Source organism: Agelaius tricolor, unplaced genomic scaffold (genome assembly GCF_023055355.1).
Source record: "Agelaius tricolor isolate 1412-34295 unplaced genomic scaffold, bAgeTri1.0.p SCAF_49, whole genome shotgun sequence".
Taxonomy (NCBI): Eukaryota; Metazoa; Chordata; class Aves; order Passeriformes; family Icteridae; genus Agelaius; species Agelaius tricolor.
The window spans coordinates 2,254,117-2,271,043 of record NW_027269309.1 but is presented as its reverse complement, the minus strand read 5'-3'; the positions used below and the strand labels follow the sequence as shown (position 1 = coordinate 2,271,043).

At 38.8% G+C, this 16,927-nt stretch overlaps 1 protein-coding gene across 19 annotated transcripts in view; it reads left to right on the top strand.

Moving 5' to 3' along the window:
* Positions 1-16,927, top strand: part of PHF20 (PHD finger protein 20) — a 71,769-nt gene that overhangs the window by 7,364 nt on the left and 47,478 nt on the right. For 12 of the 19 annotated variants that reach the window (XM_071455490.1, XM_071455505.1, XM_071455504.1 and 9 more), the window contains 6 exons: positions 1,529-1,577; positions 3,132-3,260; positions 7,508-7,622; positions 13,252-13,423; positions 13,631-13,715; positions 14,419-14,498. In XM_071455490.1, the coding sequence (XP_071311591.1) occupies positions 7,540-7,622; positions 13,252-13,423; positions 13,631-13,715; positions 14,419-14,498 (420 nt within the window). In that variant the 5' untranslated portion in view covers positions 1,529-1,577; positions 3,132-3,260; positions 7,508-7,539. Of the gene's footprint in view, positions 1-1,528; positions 1,578-2,053; positions 2,259-3,131; positions 3,261-3,329; positions 3,353-7,507; positions 7,623-13,251; positions 13,424-13,630; positions 13,716-14,418; positions 14,499-16,927 lie in introns of those variants that run through there. The other 7 variants (XM_071455492.1, XM_071455489.1, XM_071455498.1 and 4 more) reach the window with 3 other exon arrangements.

The following is a 16,927-nucleotide window of genomic DNA, read 5'->3' as shown; positions in this document are numbered from 1 at the left end:
TGGTTTTGCTCAAGGACCTGGGTGCTCTTTGTGGGTAATGCAGAGGGACAAGGGAACATGATGTGTACCTCAAAGGGATTTGATTTTTGGGTGAGAAGAGTCTGTAATGTTGAATTGTATAATATTGGTTGGTGAATAATAGTGCCACTGTGTGCCATAACTGCAATTGACAAAGGTGTATAGACTGCTCCAGATATACCAGTCGTGAATTCCTGATGCAGTTTGCCACCAACCCTCTTGCCCTAGAAGACCTCTATGATGGATGGAATCCACAGTCTTGGACTAAATGAACTCAACAGACGTCTTGGAGGGACAGCCATTAATGATGGAAATGATACCCGTGCTTTTGTAGATACCTATGTCTGTGTGTATATATATTTATGTGTGTGTGTGTGTGTATGTGTATAGTTGGAAACAGGTAGGATTTGGACATGATGTATGTAGTACAGAATAAGGGATGGATAATGTCCTAATAGACAGAAGAGGGTGTGGCTAGAATCTGATGTGGATATGCAGAGGGGTGTCTGTGTGTTTGTAAGGGTCTCTTAAGCATCTCTCTAGTTTGGATTACAGCAGCCTGCTGACCTGTACTGAATGAAATTCTGCGCCGCCACCTCACATCATTTTCTGGGGACCGGGGAAAGGGATCCCTTCCAGGTTGGGGTGGTTTGGGTGTGGTCAGGTTAAGTCAGGCTCTGCACTGAGCATTCACGTGTGTATTGCTTGCCTCTCTTGTACACTTCTTAATACCATTACTTTTACAGTTCATTTTCTTATCTCGTTGCTGTTTTCAGTAAACTGTTCTTATCTCAACCAATGATCTTTATACTTTTGTGCCTCTGATTCTCCTTTCAGTGGGAACACTTGATGGAAGAGTACTATTCCTAAACCACAATAGGTTCTATGCAGCTTCAGTTCAGGTAGAAATTGGGAGCAGTGTCATTACAGTGCCAAATCTGCAGCCTAAATTGGGCTTCTGGGAACAATTCAAATGGCTGTCTTTCCTACTTCTGCAGTGTGAGGAAGCCTACATGTATTGACAAGAATTGGATTTGTGGATGAAGAAGCAATTCTGAGAAACTCTTGTAGTTCGTTCTTGTATTAGCAAAACACAGCTCCTTCTGCCATGTGGTGAATGTAGATTATCCAGTTGAGTATGTCTTCACTGACAGGAGCGGACTGCTTGCTTAGTATGTAGGTAGTTAATACTGCAGTACCTGTTGCACTAAAGTAGGAGTAATCATAAAGTTACTGGTGACTTTTAGTTGACAACAGATAAATAAATGGTGGAGAAATATGATGTAGATATGCAGAGAGAATGTCTTTGTGTCAAGGTCTTTTAAGAGTCTCTCTAATTTGGATCACAGCAGCCTGCTGACCTGTACTGAAATATTTTCAGATTAAATTTTTGTTCTAGAGGTATTATTCTATTATGCAGCTACTGTTGACTGTAGGGAGAATATTTTTTTGAACTCTGAACTACTTTTAGTCTCAGAATTCACATGTTTTTGTTTTTCCTTTCCTGTAGGTACACAGCACTGGTTGGAATGTTTGCAGCAACATAAACAAGTTTCTTGGTGAGTATAAGCATAGATCCTTTTTTAATTTCCTTAAGCTTTTGAATTTTGCTTTAAAATTCAGGTTTTACTTAAATACTATCACAGAGCTTCTGCAAGACTTATCTGCATTGAATTCTTGTATTCTTAAAGGCTGCCATTTTTTCCTTAAACTGAAAATAAACAGCCTCATTAAAGTAGGTTTTCATTAATATTGCTTTATTTAGGAAAAACTTAATTTATTTTATGTGACTTAAACCTTTTTCCAATTTCTTCCTGTTTGTTCAGTGCTTAGGTGCTTGTTTTTTATCTTTAGTGTTTACAGGAAAAGAAACCAGAACATAGGACATGATCAAATGACTGAAAATAATTGTTTTCAGTAATGACTATTTATTTCTTTAATTGCACTTGGTAATTCAAATAGATTTCATTATATATTTTTTTTCTGTTAAATTGCTTATATTCCTAATTTCTGCTTCCATGTTGGTCTATCCCAGTCTCAGCACCAGTTGAAACTGACAGCACAGTTACATGAGATGTTGCTGAGGGGATGAAAATGACATTCTCCAGGCTCTGTAATCTCAGGAAGTGAGGATCTTGTTCAGAGGGTCATTCATGTAACACCTTTTCAGTTTTGTCACCGAGTACTTTGGGATGGTCATGGTTCTGCCTGAGGAGAAGAGCAACTGTAGATTTTTACTGGTCAGTTCTCCTAATCTACTTGTATAAGCTAGAGAAAAAGTAGGAGACTGAAATCAAGTACTCAAGTCTTATGGTTTGAGGGAATGTCAGTGGTGAGGAATAAGCCGTTCAGCATTCTTGTGACAGAGATGATGAGTTCAGGATCCAGTTTCTGTTTTGCATGGCTCAGAGTTCACCTGTGTAGTTGTTAATTGAATCTGGGAAGCTTTTAAACCAAGTGCTGGTGAATATGTAGTTGAGGATGTTACATTGTGCAAATAAGAACTGCATATAGTCCTGTGTCTTGTTTGAAATGTGTCTTTTGGATAGAAGAAGGGGGGTGATGCAGTATTCCTTGAAATTTGTTGCAGTGTCAGGTCTTCCTGTCTAGTTTAAATCTTTCTTGTTCCTGTTACTTAAAAAAGCCCCAAACCCAAAAAGTTGCCTGAAGATCTAAGCATTGTGGTTTGAAACACTGCTGTGAGGGACATAATCTGAAATTTATGGTCACATCCAAAAACAGTAACCTACCTGTGAAATGATACACAAAACCATCCTGAGGCAGGAGCAGACATCCTTGGATGAACAGAGGCTGTTCTTGGGTTAACGTGTTTAGCAGGTACAGGAGTTTTTTATCTGTTTTTATGTGTAGGGCAAAACACAGTAAGGCATGGTAGCACTGCTGCTGTAGTCAAAACTTGCCAGGCAGAGGGTGCTTTGTCTGCAGGCAATAAAAGTCTATTGTAATCAGCTTACCAGTACCAATACAGTTTTTAAGTGGTGCTTGTGAGACTTCCACTTAGTCTTCATAAGATGCCATTAGGATTGTATAGTATAAATGGTGTCTGTAAATACTGTTTTGCAGTCTGATATCATACCTTTTCTCATCTGCAGGTGTGTGGTTTCAGCACAGCATGGCTATGGTCATCCACTTGCAAGTTGTTCCGATTGTGGTGGGGACCATGAACTTCTCTGGACTGACCATTCCTGATGGGGGCGTGCATATTGTAGGGGGTGAACTGGGTGAGGCTTTCATCATTTTTGCCACTGATGGAGACGTGAGGCTGGTGTCATGGGTGCAGATGATAAAAGGTCAAAACGAACTACATTGGCGAGTAAGAAAAACCTGATGTACAAAATGTGAATGGACTTAGTCCTTGGCAGTTCCATACATAGATGTGCAAGCAGATTTGGAGCAGTGGTGCTGGAGAGGATGGCAGAGTCAGACTTAGCCTTAGGCTTTGTGGAGTCAACTTTGTCCTAGAAGGAAACAAAACAGGCTTGTGTTGCTTGTCTAGGAGTGGCAGTGTTGCCTGCAGTACCCCAGGTCAGCAATATCTGTGCTGCATCTCCAGGGAATACAAGACAGTCTCTGGGTAATTGCTTTTACTCCTGGTTTTGCCAGTGCTTTTTATTACCTGTCTTACCCTGTAGTCCTGAAGAATCACCACCAAGGTACTGAGTGCTTCCTAGGAGCTGGGACAGCAAGCTTCCCATCCGGAATAAAATAGAAATTCTCAGTGCAAAGTAGGATTATATTTATGCAGACTGTCAAAGTTGATTGTGCTTCTTTATCAGGTCAGAGACCTGTGGGTTTTTTTCATGGTGTTCCTCTTTTTTTCTTTATTGTATCCTTATGGCAGACGGAGGGAAATCCTTGGGTTTGGCATGGATGCACAAAAGAATGAAGGAAATAGGCTGAGTTGTAGAAGTGAGTTGCATTTCTTCTGAACTGCTTATGAAGCAGCACTGAGACAGAATTAAGTTTGAAAGTGGGGCTGATTTTAAGGAAAGAGTTTTGGTGTGACGCGTTGTAAAGGAATGGTTTAATCACTCCACGGGGATTTGGAAAATATTTTTGCCAGGGTAGGTGTGGTTTGGAAAAGGCTGCAGTGATTTTGCAGTTTCCACAGAGGAAATAGGAGGAGAGGCTGTTATTAGTGAAAGTTTGGCATAACTGCTTGGGTTTGCTCTGTTTGATAATATGAAGCAGATTTTCAGTTGCCAGAGAAGCCCACTTCTGTTAGAACTTGGTGATATGCCAGGTTTGGGTCTCTGGAGAGAGTAAGAACAGCTACAGTTGAAGGTGTACAGGACATGCACTGTTAGCAGAGCAGAAAGCCTGTTTTAGGAGTCAAAAACTCTGATCCCTGAAGGGATCAATATTAATGTATTTTCCTCTGCATTGCCCTGAGATAAGTGTGCCTTTGTCACTGATATCTGATTAGTTGAATATCTTTAAAAGTTAGATTATCTTATGATGACTTTGATGGAGAAGAAAAGACTGTGTCTTTTAAATAACATGTATTTCAATAATACAGATTTATAAACATTTTGTTTTGGAAGTAGTGACTTACCTAAATCCTGAAATACTTGGTACTGAAACAGATCTGATCTTCATAGAGAAGTAAGACATTATTTTCTGGTGAGGAAAATTTTAGGAGAGATATTCTGGCAAAATATTCTTATTTCTAAGTTGTAGCTATGAATGTCTCATCAGTCTGAGGTTGTTTGTTGACAAGCTGTTTTAATGTAGTTCAAGGTTTTTAAGCAATATTTGCTGGAGAGGACAGGGGCAGAAACATAAAACCTCAAAGCAGGCAAGCCCCTGTGTTCAGTGCTTGCTTTCTGAGAAATGAAGTTATCAGTATGGTCATGATCATGCTGGTGAAGCATATTTTGGCGCTGCCTCTTGGCCTAGTTTGTGCAGAGTCATGTCATGGTTCTCAGTAAAAGTTGTGTCTCATGGTTTCAGTCTCACTCTAAGGCTGTATATTTTGGGGTAAAATGGTTGAGACCCTCTACTGAGTAATTTATCTCATGTAATGTTCTGCCAAGTATACATCTGCTTGAGGAAACCATTCCTGAAATTGGCTGTAAATGGAAAAGCCAGCCTGCTTTCATGGTCTGAGGAGCAGGACCACAGTGCAAGCCAGTGGTAGGATGTGAGAGAGAACCCAAAGCAGCCCAAGTTTTGTAACTTTGGAGCGGAGAGAAATGAAGACTTGGGGAGGAGGGGCCAATGATATGAGATTTTTTGATCACAAAATTTTTTCTCTCTTTGAATTTTGTGACCTACTGCCTTCTAACAAACTTAGCTGAGTTAGTGAAGTGCAGTGTGTGTGTGCTTATACTAATGTTGGTGTTAGCTGACTATGACTAGATGCGTTCAGATTTTCATGGAATGTGCTGCCTCTCTAACTGATTAAATAGCTCTGGCTGTTTTCTTCACATTTCCTATTAGCTGTGATACTCATATTTTTAAAATATTTGAATGAAACCATAGTAAGACCTTCTGTGCCAAAATGAATGTGTTTATGAAGCCCTAATGTGTGTGATCCTGTTACTGAAGTCAGCAGATGTGTATGTTCCTCTCCAGCCCCATGGAGGTGAGCTGAGATTGAATCCCTTTCATCCAGATGGCAGCTCTTACTGAGGAGAACCACTGTGGGAAGCTGAAATAATGCACTGAGAGTGCCTCTGGGTTGGCTTTGCAGGTCCCTCCTTAGAGAAGAGGAAAAATAAGTGTACTAGGGAAAGAATCACCTTGCAGATATCATTTCTTCAAGTGTTAAGCAAAATGTATGTCTGCTCAGTGTTTGGAGGCATGAAATTCCCTTGCTAGAGTGAGAAAGGGATATTTTAATAATGTAAATCTGCAAAGAAAATAGTGGCTATTTGAGGTGTCAGTGGATAAACCTCTTAAAGTATAGCTTTGCACTTGCTGCCTTTTTTCTTTTTATCAAATTCTACGTTCTGATGCAACATAAACTGTAAAACCCCATCCATCTTAAGTTTTTCTTAATTTCCTTTCCCAATTAAAAGTTATGGACTCCTGCCCCAACCATTAGAAGACTGGGCTGATTCAGATCCAGTGTGATACTGTGAGAGTTCAGTCCGATATCAGATATTACTCTAGGAAATTAATTTTTTTCAGTTCCTAGGTGGCTAGAATACTTTGTCTTTTGCTGTGAATCAGACTTACAGGCAATAGTATTTTTCCCCCTATACCCTTGCAGGATGCTTTAATAAAGGTGAGGCTCAGTCTAAAAGCACTGTTTTAGAGGAAGGCAGCAGATGAACTTTTGGTAGAGAAGTTTTTTTGCAGTGTGGTGATTGAATGGAACTGGTTGGGCTGTCTCTCTGGTCAGCCCTTGGCAAATGGCCTGGCCTAAAAGTGTGGTGAAGGAGTAGCTTTTCCCTGTCGTAAACGATATTCCTAAAGATCTTTGATTTCTGAACCACACTTGAAATTAGAGGACTTCTTCAGGATGTTAATATTTTTGTAGATGCAGCTTAGTTGGCACCATTGCTATTTATGCCTTATGTGAACAAAAATACTAGTGCTTATTGCTGTGCATGTCTCCTTCTTCATGTAGTGTAAGACTAGGTTTTTTATTTTAACTCAAATCCATTTTGTCCACCTCTAGTTGAATGTTCAAGGTACAACCTTACTCTAAGGACAGGGATATTGAGTAAGACTTAATTGTGTTTTTGGATCTTGTGCACTTGAAGACTACAGGAATGGATCATAATTTGTGTCTTAAAATTACTGGAAACAACTGACAAAAATCAGGGAAAATAACTGTTGATCAGACTTTTACACTATATGTACCTTGAGATAAACTACTAGAGCAAGATTTCTTAAACTTTTATATTATCTGTTGGAAACAAATATTAATGAGGACTTTTTTTATATTCTGGTTAAAGCAGTGGAGAAGTTGGACAAAAACAATGCAAATATGCAAGGAGTATAGAGAGTCTTCTAAAATTTGGTTTCAAAAACTACATATTTCTAATGTCTTTGAACTTTATTGAACTTCTAGTGATGAGGTGTCATAGTGTTCCAGAGTTTCACTAATGTGGTAGCTGCTGAAAGATTGTCATTGTGTTTGTTTTGCCCACTTCCTGTTTACTGGATTCCTTGTTTTCATCAAAATGGAGAGGGGGACAGAAAATATTACGAAACTTCCGTCTCATTTGTGAATAAACCCTGGGTTGTGTGGTTCTTAATTGACCTGGAACTTAGACCAATGGACAGAGGCTGAGCTTCACTCTTTCATGGTCCAGTAGCTGCCATTTTAAACATACTTTTGGAATCCTTCTGCAGACTGTCACTTGGGAACCCTTGTTTAAAAGATAATTGCCCCCTTACTTTCTGCAAACCAAAATTACACAGTTCCTTAACATCTGGCTTCTGGGAATTATAGTGCATAAGCTTATTTTGTGTATGTCTTGATTAGTGATTGATATTTAATTGCATTTTTCAGGGGAATAAAATCAGCAGTGTTGATATTACAAAATGACAAAACATCCTCCGAATAGAAGAGGGATCAACTTTGAGGTGGGAGCCCAGTTGGAAGCCCGTGACAGATTAAAAAACTGGTATATTTTTAAAACCATTCATCTTATATTAATTTTAAGTCTTTACTATCTATAACATTTTGTATTGGTTCAATATTTAGAGTCATAGTCATTGGTTTGTAGGAAAGTAGTTAATTTATAGAAGTTTATATACCAGTGATTGAGATGGGCAATAGATGCTGGTATGTTGTGCTGGCCCTCCAGAAGTGTATTGGTGTTGTGTCTGGGAATAGGACTGCTCCTAAATCTAGTTGGACTTCAGGCTCTCATTCTCCTGAGTTCACCCTTTAAGTTCTGTGCTATACTTAATATTGCAGAGCAGATATTACGGAAGAATGAATTCTTTGCAGTACAGAATATCCTTGCTGCTTCCTTTCCTAGTGCTGTTGTGAATTCATAGGCTCTAAAATCTGATTGAGTTTCTTAGGCCTGTGCTCATATGATGGTGGTCAGCTTTAGAATTAAAGCATTGTGTGGAGAAACATGTTCCATGCTAACAAGTCTGGTCTGGTGCCTGTCTTGCAGCTCTCAGCTGTGAGGAAGAACATTTTTCTTCATGAACCACTGCATTAGGATGATGAAAAAGAGCCTACAAATTACTTAGGCTAACTTTGAATTTTCTGACTCTATACATTTCAGGTAGTCAGCTCAAAACTTAGCATTTAATAATTCTCAGTGAATGAGAGATAAAATGAAAATTGCCAAAGCCTTCTTAAATACGGGAATTAATTTGGTTTTGTTAGCTCGTTTAGATAACTTCTCTTTCCAGAAGTCATCTGTAGCTGATTTTTATTACGAGGTCTCTGTGGGTTAGATATGATTGTACTTAAAGCTCTGGAACCTGCCCAACAGGTGAAGTGTGCAAAGTCAGTATTGAAAACTATTTGGGCATCTCAGGAGGATGGTGCACTGCCTTAGACACAGGAGATTTATTCCAAAAGGTCTTGGTTGCATGCGGAGCATGTTCTCTCCAGTACAAGGGCATTGGAGTTGTGAAAATGAGAAAACATAGCTCTTTCCATAAAGAACGTAAAATATGAACATTAAATCCTATTCACACATTAATTTGGCTTAGCTGTGTATCCAAGACTTGTGTAGGTAAGCAAAGATCTGAACCTACCTCCATTTTTTATATTCTTGAGTTTTGTTAGTACAGCAAAAAAAATTAGTTAGGCTTACAAAAATAAAAATAAGATCTCTTAGCCTGTCTGTAATGTAGGCTTTTTAAAGATGCAGTTTGGTGTAGCTGCTGTTTCAGTAAGGCTAATAACTTGTGCCCATGACTCTTATCCTTCTGATGTTTGCTCAACTACAGTGTTTGAGTGTACGTAACTCTTGCACGGGAAAACTTTGTGTGGGGGAATTCAACAACCTGCTTTACTTGCTGCATATCCCTTGGCTTAAATTTGAATTTTGGGTGTGCTATTTGTTCCATGTTCTTTGGTTTTTTTGGAAACACTTGATCTTAAATTACCTGTCCTACACACAATGCTTTGCAACTCTGGTCTCACAACTTAGTTATGAACTCTCCAGTTCTGAAATCTTTTGTTTCCTTGCTAAGCTTTGAACTCTGGATTGTGTACAGTTGCGTTTTTAGGGTTTCTCAATCAAAATTTTTAAGAGCTGGGGGCTTAGCAAAATTGTCAGTGGGTGTGGATTTATAGAGGTCAGCAGACTGGTTTTTTTCTCTGCTGCTTACATCTGCCCCTGTGCATCTGCCCCAGGACCACTCTGTGATGTGGTTACTGTGCACTCCTCTAGGGGCACAAGATTTTCTGTTTGCTGACACTTGCTCTTCCCTTTGGAGGTCCAGACTTTTCTTGTGTGTACTTTTGTTGCTGTATTGGTGCTAAAACATAGTCACAAGTTTCCTGTTTAGTTAAAGTGCTGGCTTTGATTTCTGTTCTCAGTACCAAATACATCAGTCAATTCATCGCCCACTATTACCAGTCTGTTGGCAGCGATGCTTTGGAAAATATTTCATGTCAGAGTGCCATATACCTCTCTTTCATGTCAATGGCTTGTGCTCCAAATTGCTAGTTAAGGACTTCCAGGGTGTTTGGATGTGTTGTCAACCCTAATGAAGAAAAAACACTTTATGCCAGCAGAGTAGTCAGTGTGGAGCCTGCTCCTTGTCAAAGTGCAAAGTGAATTTTGCATCTTTACTGCGCATTCCAGAGGTTGCTTTGTTGTATTAGGAATCATAGCATATTGGCAGTGCACTGCAATTCCTAGTGCAGTTGTCTGTCACGTCCTATACTTTGAACTCCAGGGAGCACAGTGAGAACTTCTGGTGTTTCACTTTAGGTTCTTAGGGCTTGGATTGATGCATCAAAACTGTCATGAAAGATTTGTCTGTTGGCCTCAGGTTGCTATAGGGAGAGAGCCTCTGTGGATGCTGAGAGGTCTCATAGTGCTGGAGTTCAGAGGATGGAGAGAGACTGCTGCAGTAGGGCAGTCTGGGGATGCTGTAGCCATGGACATGGGCACACTGTTGCAGCTGAATTGACTTTTTGAAACCTTTTGCATTGAATCATTTAAAGTGATTGAGTGATGTCTAGCTACAGCCTCTTACTGAAAAGAGGATGACTGCACTGGATGCCTGCAATAGGCAAATGATGTTACCTTTTGTTACTTTGTTATAATGATATATCCAAGTTTTTCTGTGTATTGTCTGAGTAAAATGGATGTGAAGGGGCTTCTGATTATGGTTAGAGCTCTTGAGTAATATTGAGTATGGTGCTACCCTGTTAAGATTCAGATTGTCAGTCCCATGAGTTCAGTTTGTTCATGCTGTCAGGAATTGGTCTCTAAGTACTAAAAAGATGAACCACTGTAACTGTTGTCGTTCATGGTGCTGGTTCTCCTGAATGCTTCCTTTCCTCTCTGCATTGCTTTGACTGCACTAAGCTTGTCCCTTCCTAGTTCCAAGGGAGTGGGGGTTTATAGCAATTCTGGTTTGGTATGTAGGAAAAGAGAAGGGAAACAGACCTAGTCCAGGGAATTTCCAGATATTTACCTCTTCCCAGAAGAGGATAGTTTTGCCCCTCCTGTATGTTGCAAGATGTTGTCTCCAATTTCACAGTGTTTCAGATAAATACTTAAATCAGTACCATTTGGGGTTTTCTTACCCAGGATCCGTTTAGCTGTCTTGAATATCCATTGAGTCAGCTGAATACTTCCAGTTGTGGTTTGGGGGAGGATGTGTTGGGCCACCCTGGACATATCTTAGTTGTTCTCTGGGGCCTTATCAAGGCTTCAGCTATTGGCCTTTCACTTAGTGTATCCTCTCATAGTATTTTTTTTTAACAAACAAGTCTGAAGTTCTTTGAAGTTACCCCTCCCCTATGTATGTTCTTTGGAGGAAGTGTATGGGTAATGTTCTGTTACTCTTTATAGGTCTGTGAGCACTTGTGCCTCCTGATGTGGTGCGCTTGCTCAGTTCTACAAAAGGTGTGGGAGGAAGGAAGCTTGGCCTGTCAGTCCGTAGTGCTCAGGGCTGTTGAGAACCTATGAACCTTTCTGTGACCCTTTCTGTTTTGTTTAGTGGCTGCCAGTGCTCTCATCTGAAAGGAAAGTAGTGTCCTGGTGTCAAGGTCTGTCAGAGTTCATGGGTAGGTCTAGCAGAGCTTGTAATAGGTTTACTGCTTCAGTCAAGAGCGCTGAGTGTATGTTAACTAATGTTTATTGCTTCAGAAAGAGAAGATGTTGAGGCTTTGCAGCATGTTCTCCAAGAACTGAAAGCTCTAGCTCAGCCACACTCAGGTAGACTGAAATTTGGTTTCATTGTCAGATACTTTTTTGTTAATGATCTTAACTCCCATTAGTGAAGTGGGATAGGTGCAGATGGTACTGATACATGATTCTGGGATGACAGTTGTGGTGGAGAAAGTTCCTTCTTTTGCTGGATGTGAAGCAGAGAGCAGTCTTGCATCGTTGAATTAGCTGGCTCTTGTAACTTGGGCTTGTCTCATCTCAGTGGTAGAAAGTGGACTGTGCTTCCTAGAGGTGGCTATCTGTTTGGACAGGATTATTAGCTTCATACTGAGTCAGCACTCTGCCCTTTTTATTAGCTTCCTCTTCATCATTGAAAAGTCTAAATAAGTCCTAGGCATACTGCAGTCCTAATGGCAATGGCAAGGACACCCTTCTGGCTGCTCTCTTGTTGAGAGGATATGGGATTTCTTATCTGGTTTTGTGCTCTCAGATTGTAGAGAATGGGAGGCTGATTTTTGTCATTATCTGTACTTAGTGATATCCAAAAATAATGTTTAGGTTGTGACTGTAACTACTGCCCCCTCAAGAGCTTGTGGAGGACAGTACTTGAGTTACATAAATACAAAGTATATTGACATTGACATTGATATTTATGACAAAGTAACAGGAAGAAAGTTTTTTTTTTTTTTACAAGAAGTTGGTAGCCAGTTACAGATGTCCCTGCCATAAATGTCTCCCATTGGAATTCCTGTTCTCCACAGCCTTTGCTGCATGCATTTTGGTAATACATGGGGATGAACTAATGGCAAAGCTTGACATGTGTAGCAGCAAGTATCCTTAGTCTGTAGTTGCAATGTAAGTCTCTAGTGTGGCCTATTCATAGCTCTTTGTGAAGTCATGACTGGACATGACTTAGATCTGCTGGAGGATTTCAGTTGTAGGTAGATTTGCTTTCTCTTTGTATAGGGTTGTAGAACAGTAGCCTGGGTTGCATTTGTGTCTTAATTCATACGTGTCTAGGCTTTACTGTTGGTATCATGCTTGATCTTTTTGACATGCCACTTCTTTCTACCGCTTGTTCTATCTTTCAAGTGTGGTTTACCAGATAAAGAATACTTGTGGATTTGAGTTTTGTCTTCAGCCCTTTGTTCAAGAATTCACTGAGGCCTTGTCTTTCTTCCAGAATACTGAAAACACCAACAAATGGAAATTTTCTCCTGATGTTACTATTGTGGAAGGGAAAGCTTTGTACTTGGAATGTTTCCTTCAGTTGCAATAGTGAAATAGATGTGATTCTGAAATCTGTACTGAAGTTACAAATTACCAATGCAATTTAAAGAAATACAGAGTTTGCAAGGTCTTCCTGATCAGAAACATTTGAATTTGACTCATCTCAGATTCCCCTACCACTAATGTACTAAGAAGTTTATATTTAAAAATCCCAGGATTTTGCAGATGAAATTTAACTTTGAGATTCTAAAACTTAACTTACGTTTAGTGCCTGCAGGAATTTTGGTGTTAATATTGGTTTATGATGCCTGGTGATGGGTATCTTAGAGAAGTGAGTGTATTGGCACCCAAGTGTTAGTCTTGATAAGAGTGAACTGAAGCTATTGATTTTGTAAAATGTGATATGTCTAGATGTAGGGAAGATCTTTCTGACTTCTGAATCTGTAGTTAAATTTTTTTTCCACACCAGAGTAAGAACTCCTTAGTTGTCTTCTCTTGCTGCAGCTAATGTTTGCATTTTGTGTTCAGTTTGGGGTTTTCTTATGTACTTAGCTCTGTCATTATGTAGCATCTTTATTGTTTATACAAGTGGTACATCAAATTAAAAAGATTGGAGGAGCTAAACTGAGGTTAATTTGTATGAAGTGTCTGAGACAACTTACCTTATTCATAATTAAAATATTTTAAATCTACCTTTGACTAGGTATCCAGCACACATTGAAGAAATTGATTATGAAGAGGGTAAAGTACTTATCCATTTCAAGCGCTGGAACCATAGATATGATGAATGGTTTTGTTGGGACAGTCCTTATTTGCGCCCCCTAGAGAAAATACAGTTAAGAAAAGAAGGATTGCATGAGGAAGAAGGTTGTGCAGTAAGTGGAAATTTGAAAATATTTGTAATGGTTTAGTGTGCATTTGTATGAATGATGACCTTTAAAATGCTTCACTGTTGCTGTGTTACCTTCTGTGTAAATTTTATGATTTCTTCTAAACATTGGAAAACTAGTAATTGAAATGTTTTAATAAAGTTGTATGTTTCAGTAATTCTCAGATAAAGACACTTAACTACTGTTTTGTAGGGATTTCATATCAATGATCGGGTATTGGCATGTTGGTCTGACTGTCGCTTCTATCCAGCCAAAGTTACTTCTGTTAACAAAGATGGTAAGGATTCCTGGTTTTGTCACACTTAGTAGTTATGTATTTCTAATTGTGCTGGAAACTCATTTGGGGGAGAAGATACTACAGCAGATGGAAATGCTTTGAAAATGCAATTTTGTGTTTTAGATGTGTTTTAGTCTGTCATTAACTTTTTTAACCTCTTACCTTGTTTACGAGAAAAAAGCTTTCTGCTGGGCTATCCAGTCAGTACTTGCTTTACGTATATATATGTGAGAAAAGTTGTTTCTTAAATTTGTTTTTATTGCCTATAAACTGCAATAAAACCTGTTGTCAGAGCTGCAAAATCCCCTTAAAAATCAGAATGGGAGGGGGAACTGTGAATGATTTGTTTTAGTTCTGGGCTTGCTTTAGATTGTCTGTGTTGTAAGATCAAGGAGAAAAGAACTGTGTGATTATATATTGCAATTATCCACCAAAAATATTTTGGGGTTTTGTGAGTAAGGTGCATCTGGGGAGTAATTCTAAGATGAGACACGCACCTTTATTTTGACCAGAATTGTTTTGGATCACTTTGCTGTGTCTCCCTGGCCTGTGATAAGAGCTCTGTGTTGAGGATTCTGACAACACAGGTAAAGCAGCTTTCATCTAAGGCTGATTGTGCAGCTGGAGTGTTGGAGCTATTAGCTGGTGCTGTGTTAAATACCTGCTGATCTTTGAACTCTTACACTTTGTTTTCATATTTTAGGTACCTACACTGTGAAATTTTATGATGGTGTAGTTCAGACAGTCAAAAACATTCATGTCAAAGCTTTTTCCAAAGATCAGGTAAGTATGGTGCTTGTGCAGCTAGTGTATTCTTAAATGAGCAGTTCAGGTGGCTGGATTTGGTGAATTATATAATGTGAAATTAATGAAAAATCTTTACTGATAAAATACACTATGTCTGAAATAAGGTCCCTTAAAATGAAAAAGGGTGATGAATATCTCAGGAAAGGGAAAAGGGGACTTCATTTCTCTTTCATTAATGGGAATCTCTTAAAATGAAATGTGAATCTTTGTGCTGTGATTTGCAAAGCTCTCAGGTTCTTTAAATGCACCTTTTGAACTAAAGAAGTCATAGGTATATAAGTAAAACAGATTCCTAAAAGTCATTAGAAAATTCAGAATGTACATACTAAAGTTATTGGTAAGGTTTTGAATCACACTGTGATTGTTTTACCTGTTTGCAATTACTTTTAATATATATATATATATTAATATGTATACATTTATACACACATATATATTTAAAAATAAAGGAGTGACAGCTATGGAGTGGACAGAAACTGTTCTTTTCCAAAGTAACTGCTTAATATTCATGAGGCACTTAAGGAGCATGGCTATTAGTATTTCACCTCACAGCTTTGAGAAGGTCAGCTTTTTTTAACTATTCTTGTTTCTTTTGTGTGGTTTGGCTGTTTTACCAACCCTTCACTTGCTCAGCGCAGTGGGTTCAACCTTCACCTCATGATAGAAAGTAGTAGTGAGCCATTACATTTTAAAAAATGAAATTCTCCTGCTGATGGTGAGGAGGAAGAAGTGCTGCTCTGTACTTTGATTTTCATATACAGGCATGTAGGAAAGGCTGATCAAGTTCTGGTCTTGAGTAACTTGGTTAAAACTTCTGAAATAAATGCTTCAGAATAATTTTCATTACAGACAGGGTTTTAAGTCTGATCTCTTGTCACGCATTTCTGTGTGGTAACTGTAGTATGTGGGGTTTTTGGTCATACTCTCTGCCTTTAGTTTTCTGAAACTTTAAGTTTGAGCAAAGAAATTGAATCTGTCCCCCCAGTACAAGTCTTAAACACAGATTCCAGTAATGAATGTCATTGGTACAATTTATATTTGTCACTGTTGTGGAGAGGTATGGCAGTCCTCCAGATTTCTGTATCTGCCAGGCTGGATTGGAACACTGTTTCACGTTTGCCAAAAGTGCCCTTGATAGCTTTTAAATGGTTATTGTTGTGTATGGTGGAAAGTTGACTAATACTCACAAGTGAACTACTGCAGAATCTTCATTTCCATGAGAAATGTTTTTATGATATTTAGCGTTAAATAAATGGAGTTGAACAATCTGAAGAAATACTCTGCATAAGTAAACAAAAATATTTTGTCTCTCTTTTAGGAAGTTTCATGATACTGCATAGCTTTGGAAAGTTCTGAAAGGAGATGAAAAGGGGTTTTAAGTTGGTTCTTTCTGTCTTCTCCTTTTATCCTTTGTCGAAGATTTCTCTCAGCCCAAGAGAATCTCTTTAATTATGCTAGAACATTTTTTCTGTCCTTTAGCATAAAAAAGCATAAAGTGAGAATTTCCTAGTGAGCTCTACTTATACAACCAGAAGTAAAGTTTGAAAAAAAAAAAACAAACTTGAGCTACCAGAGTGCTCAAGAATCAGAAAAAACAGGTACAGCAGTAATGTAGCAGCATGTTGGAAGTGGAGAGGAGGTGTCTTGTGCCTGTTCTTCAAGGGGAAAGAGTGTAATCATGAAGGCAGACATGGCTCAAATCTTAGTACTTGTTGAGGAAAAAAAAAAGTGCTCCCAACCATACAATTCCTGAAGGGAGCAACATAAGCAGGTTTTTTACAGTATTAATCTGTCCCTGTGTAGAGTATGTAACTGGCTATGTTGAACAGCGGTGGTAAAATTCTAATGACCTGTAACTGTAACAATGTGCCTTTGCAAGGACACACAACTTTTAAGAGTTCAGGAACACCAAGAGGTAATTCAGACATACTGTATTCATGATTCAGTTTCTTGAGAATATTTTGACTAGGATGGCTTAGGAGTGTTCCAGTACCACGTATTTGATTCAAATCAGATGGTTTTGTAAGCATTGGAGGTGTTGAAACGTAGTTGCCTGAAGGTTGTTTTTTGAGGTGGTAGGTGTTCATTTGTTTGTTTGGGTGGGTTTTTTGTTTTGTTTGTTTGTTTTCCCCTGATGTTTGAGTTGCTCCTCCCCTGAAGCTTCTCCCGTAAGGAATTTACAGAATACAAACTTCTAGGATGTCTGGAAAAAGGAATGCTCATACGTGTGAAAGACTTCCTTCCCATTTACCTGTCTGTTTTCATGGAATATACAGAAATTTCATTTCACGCTTTTAAACAGTGACATTTTTAAAAATCACATCTGTACCAAGTATAGTTGAAATAATATTATAGAGGATGGAGCAGATTGCATGTTCACCATTTTAATGCAGCAGTATTATTTC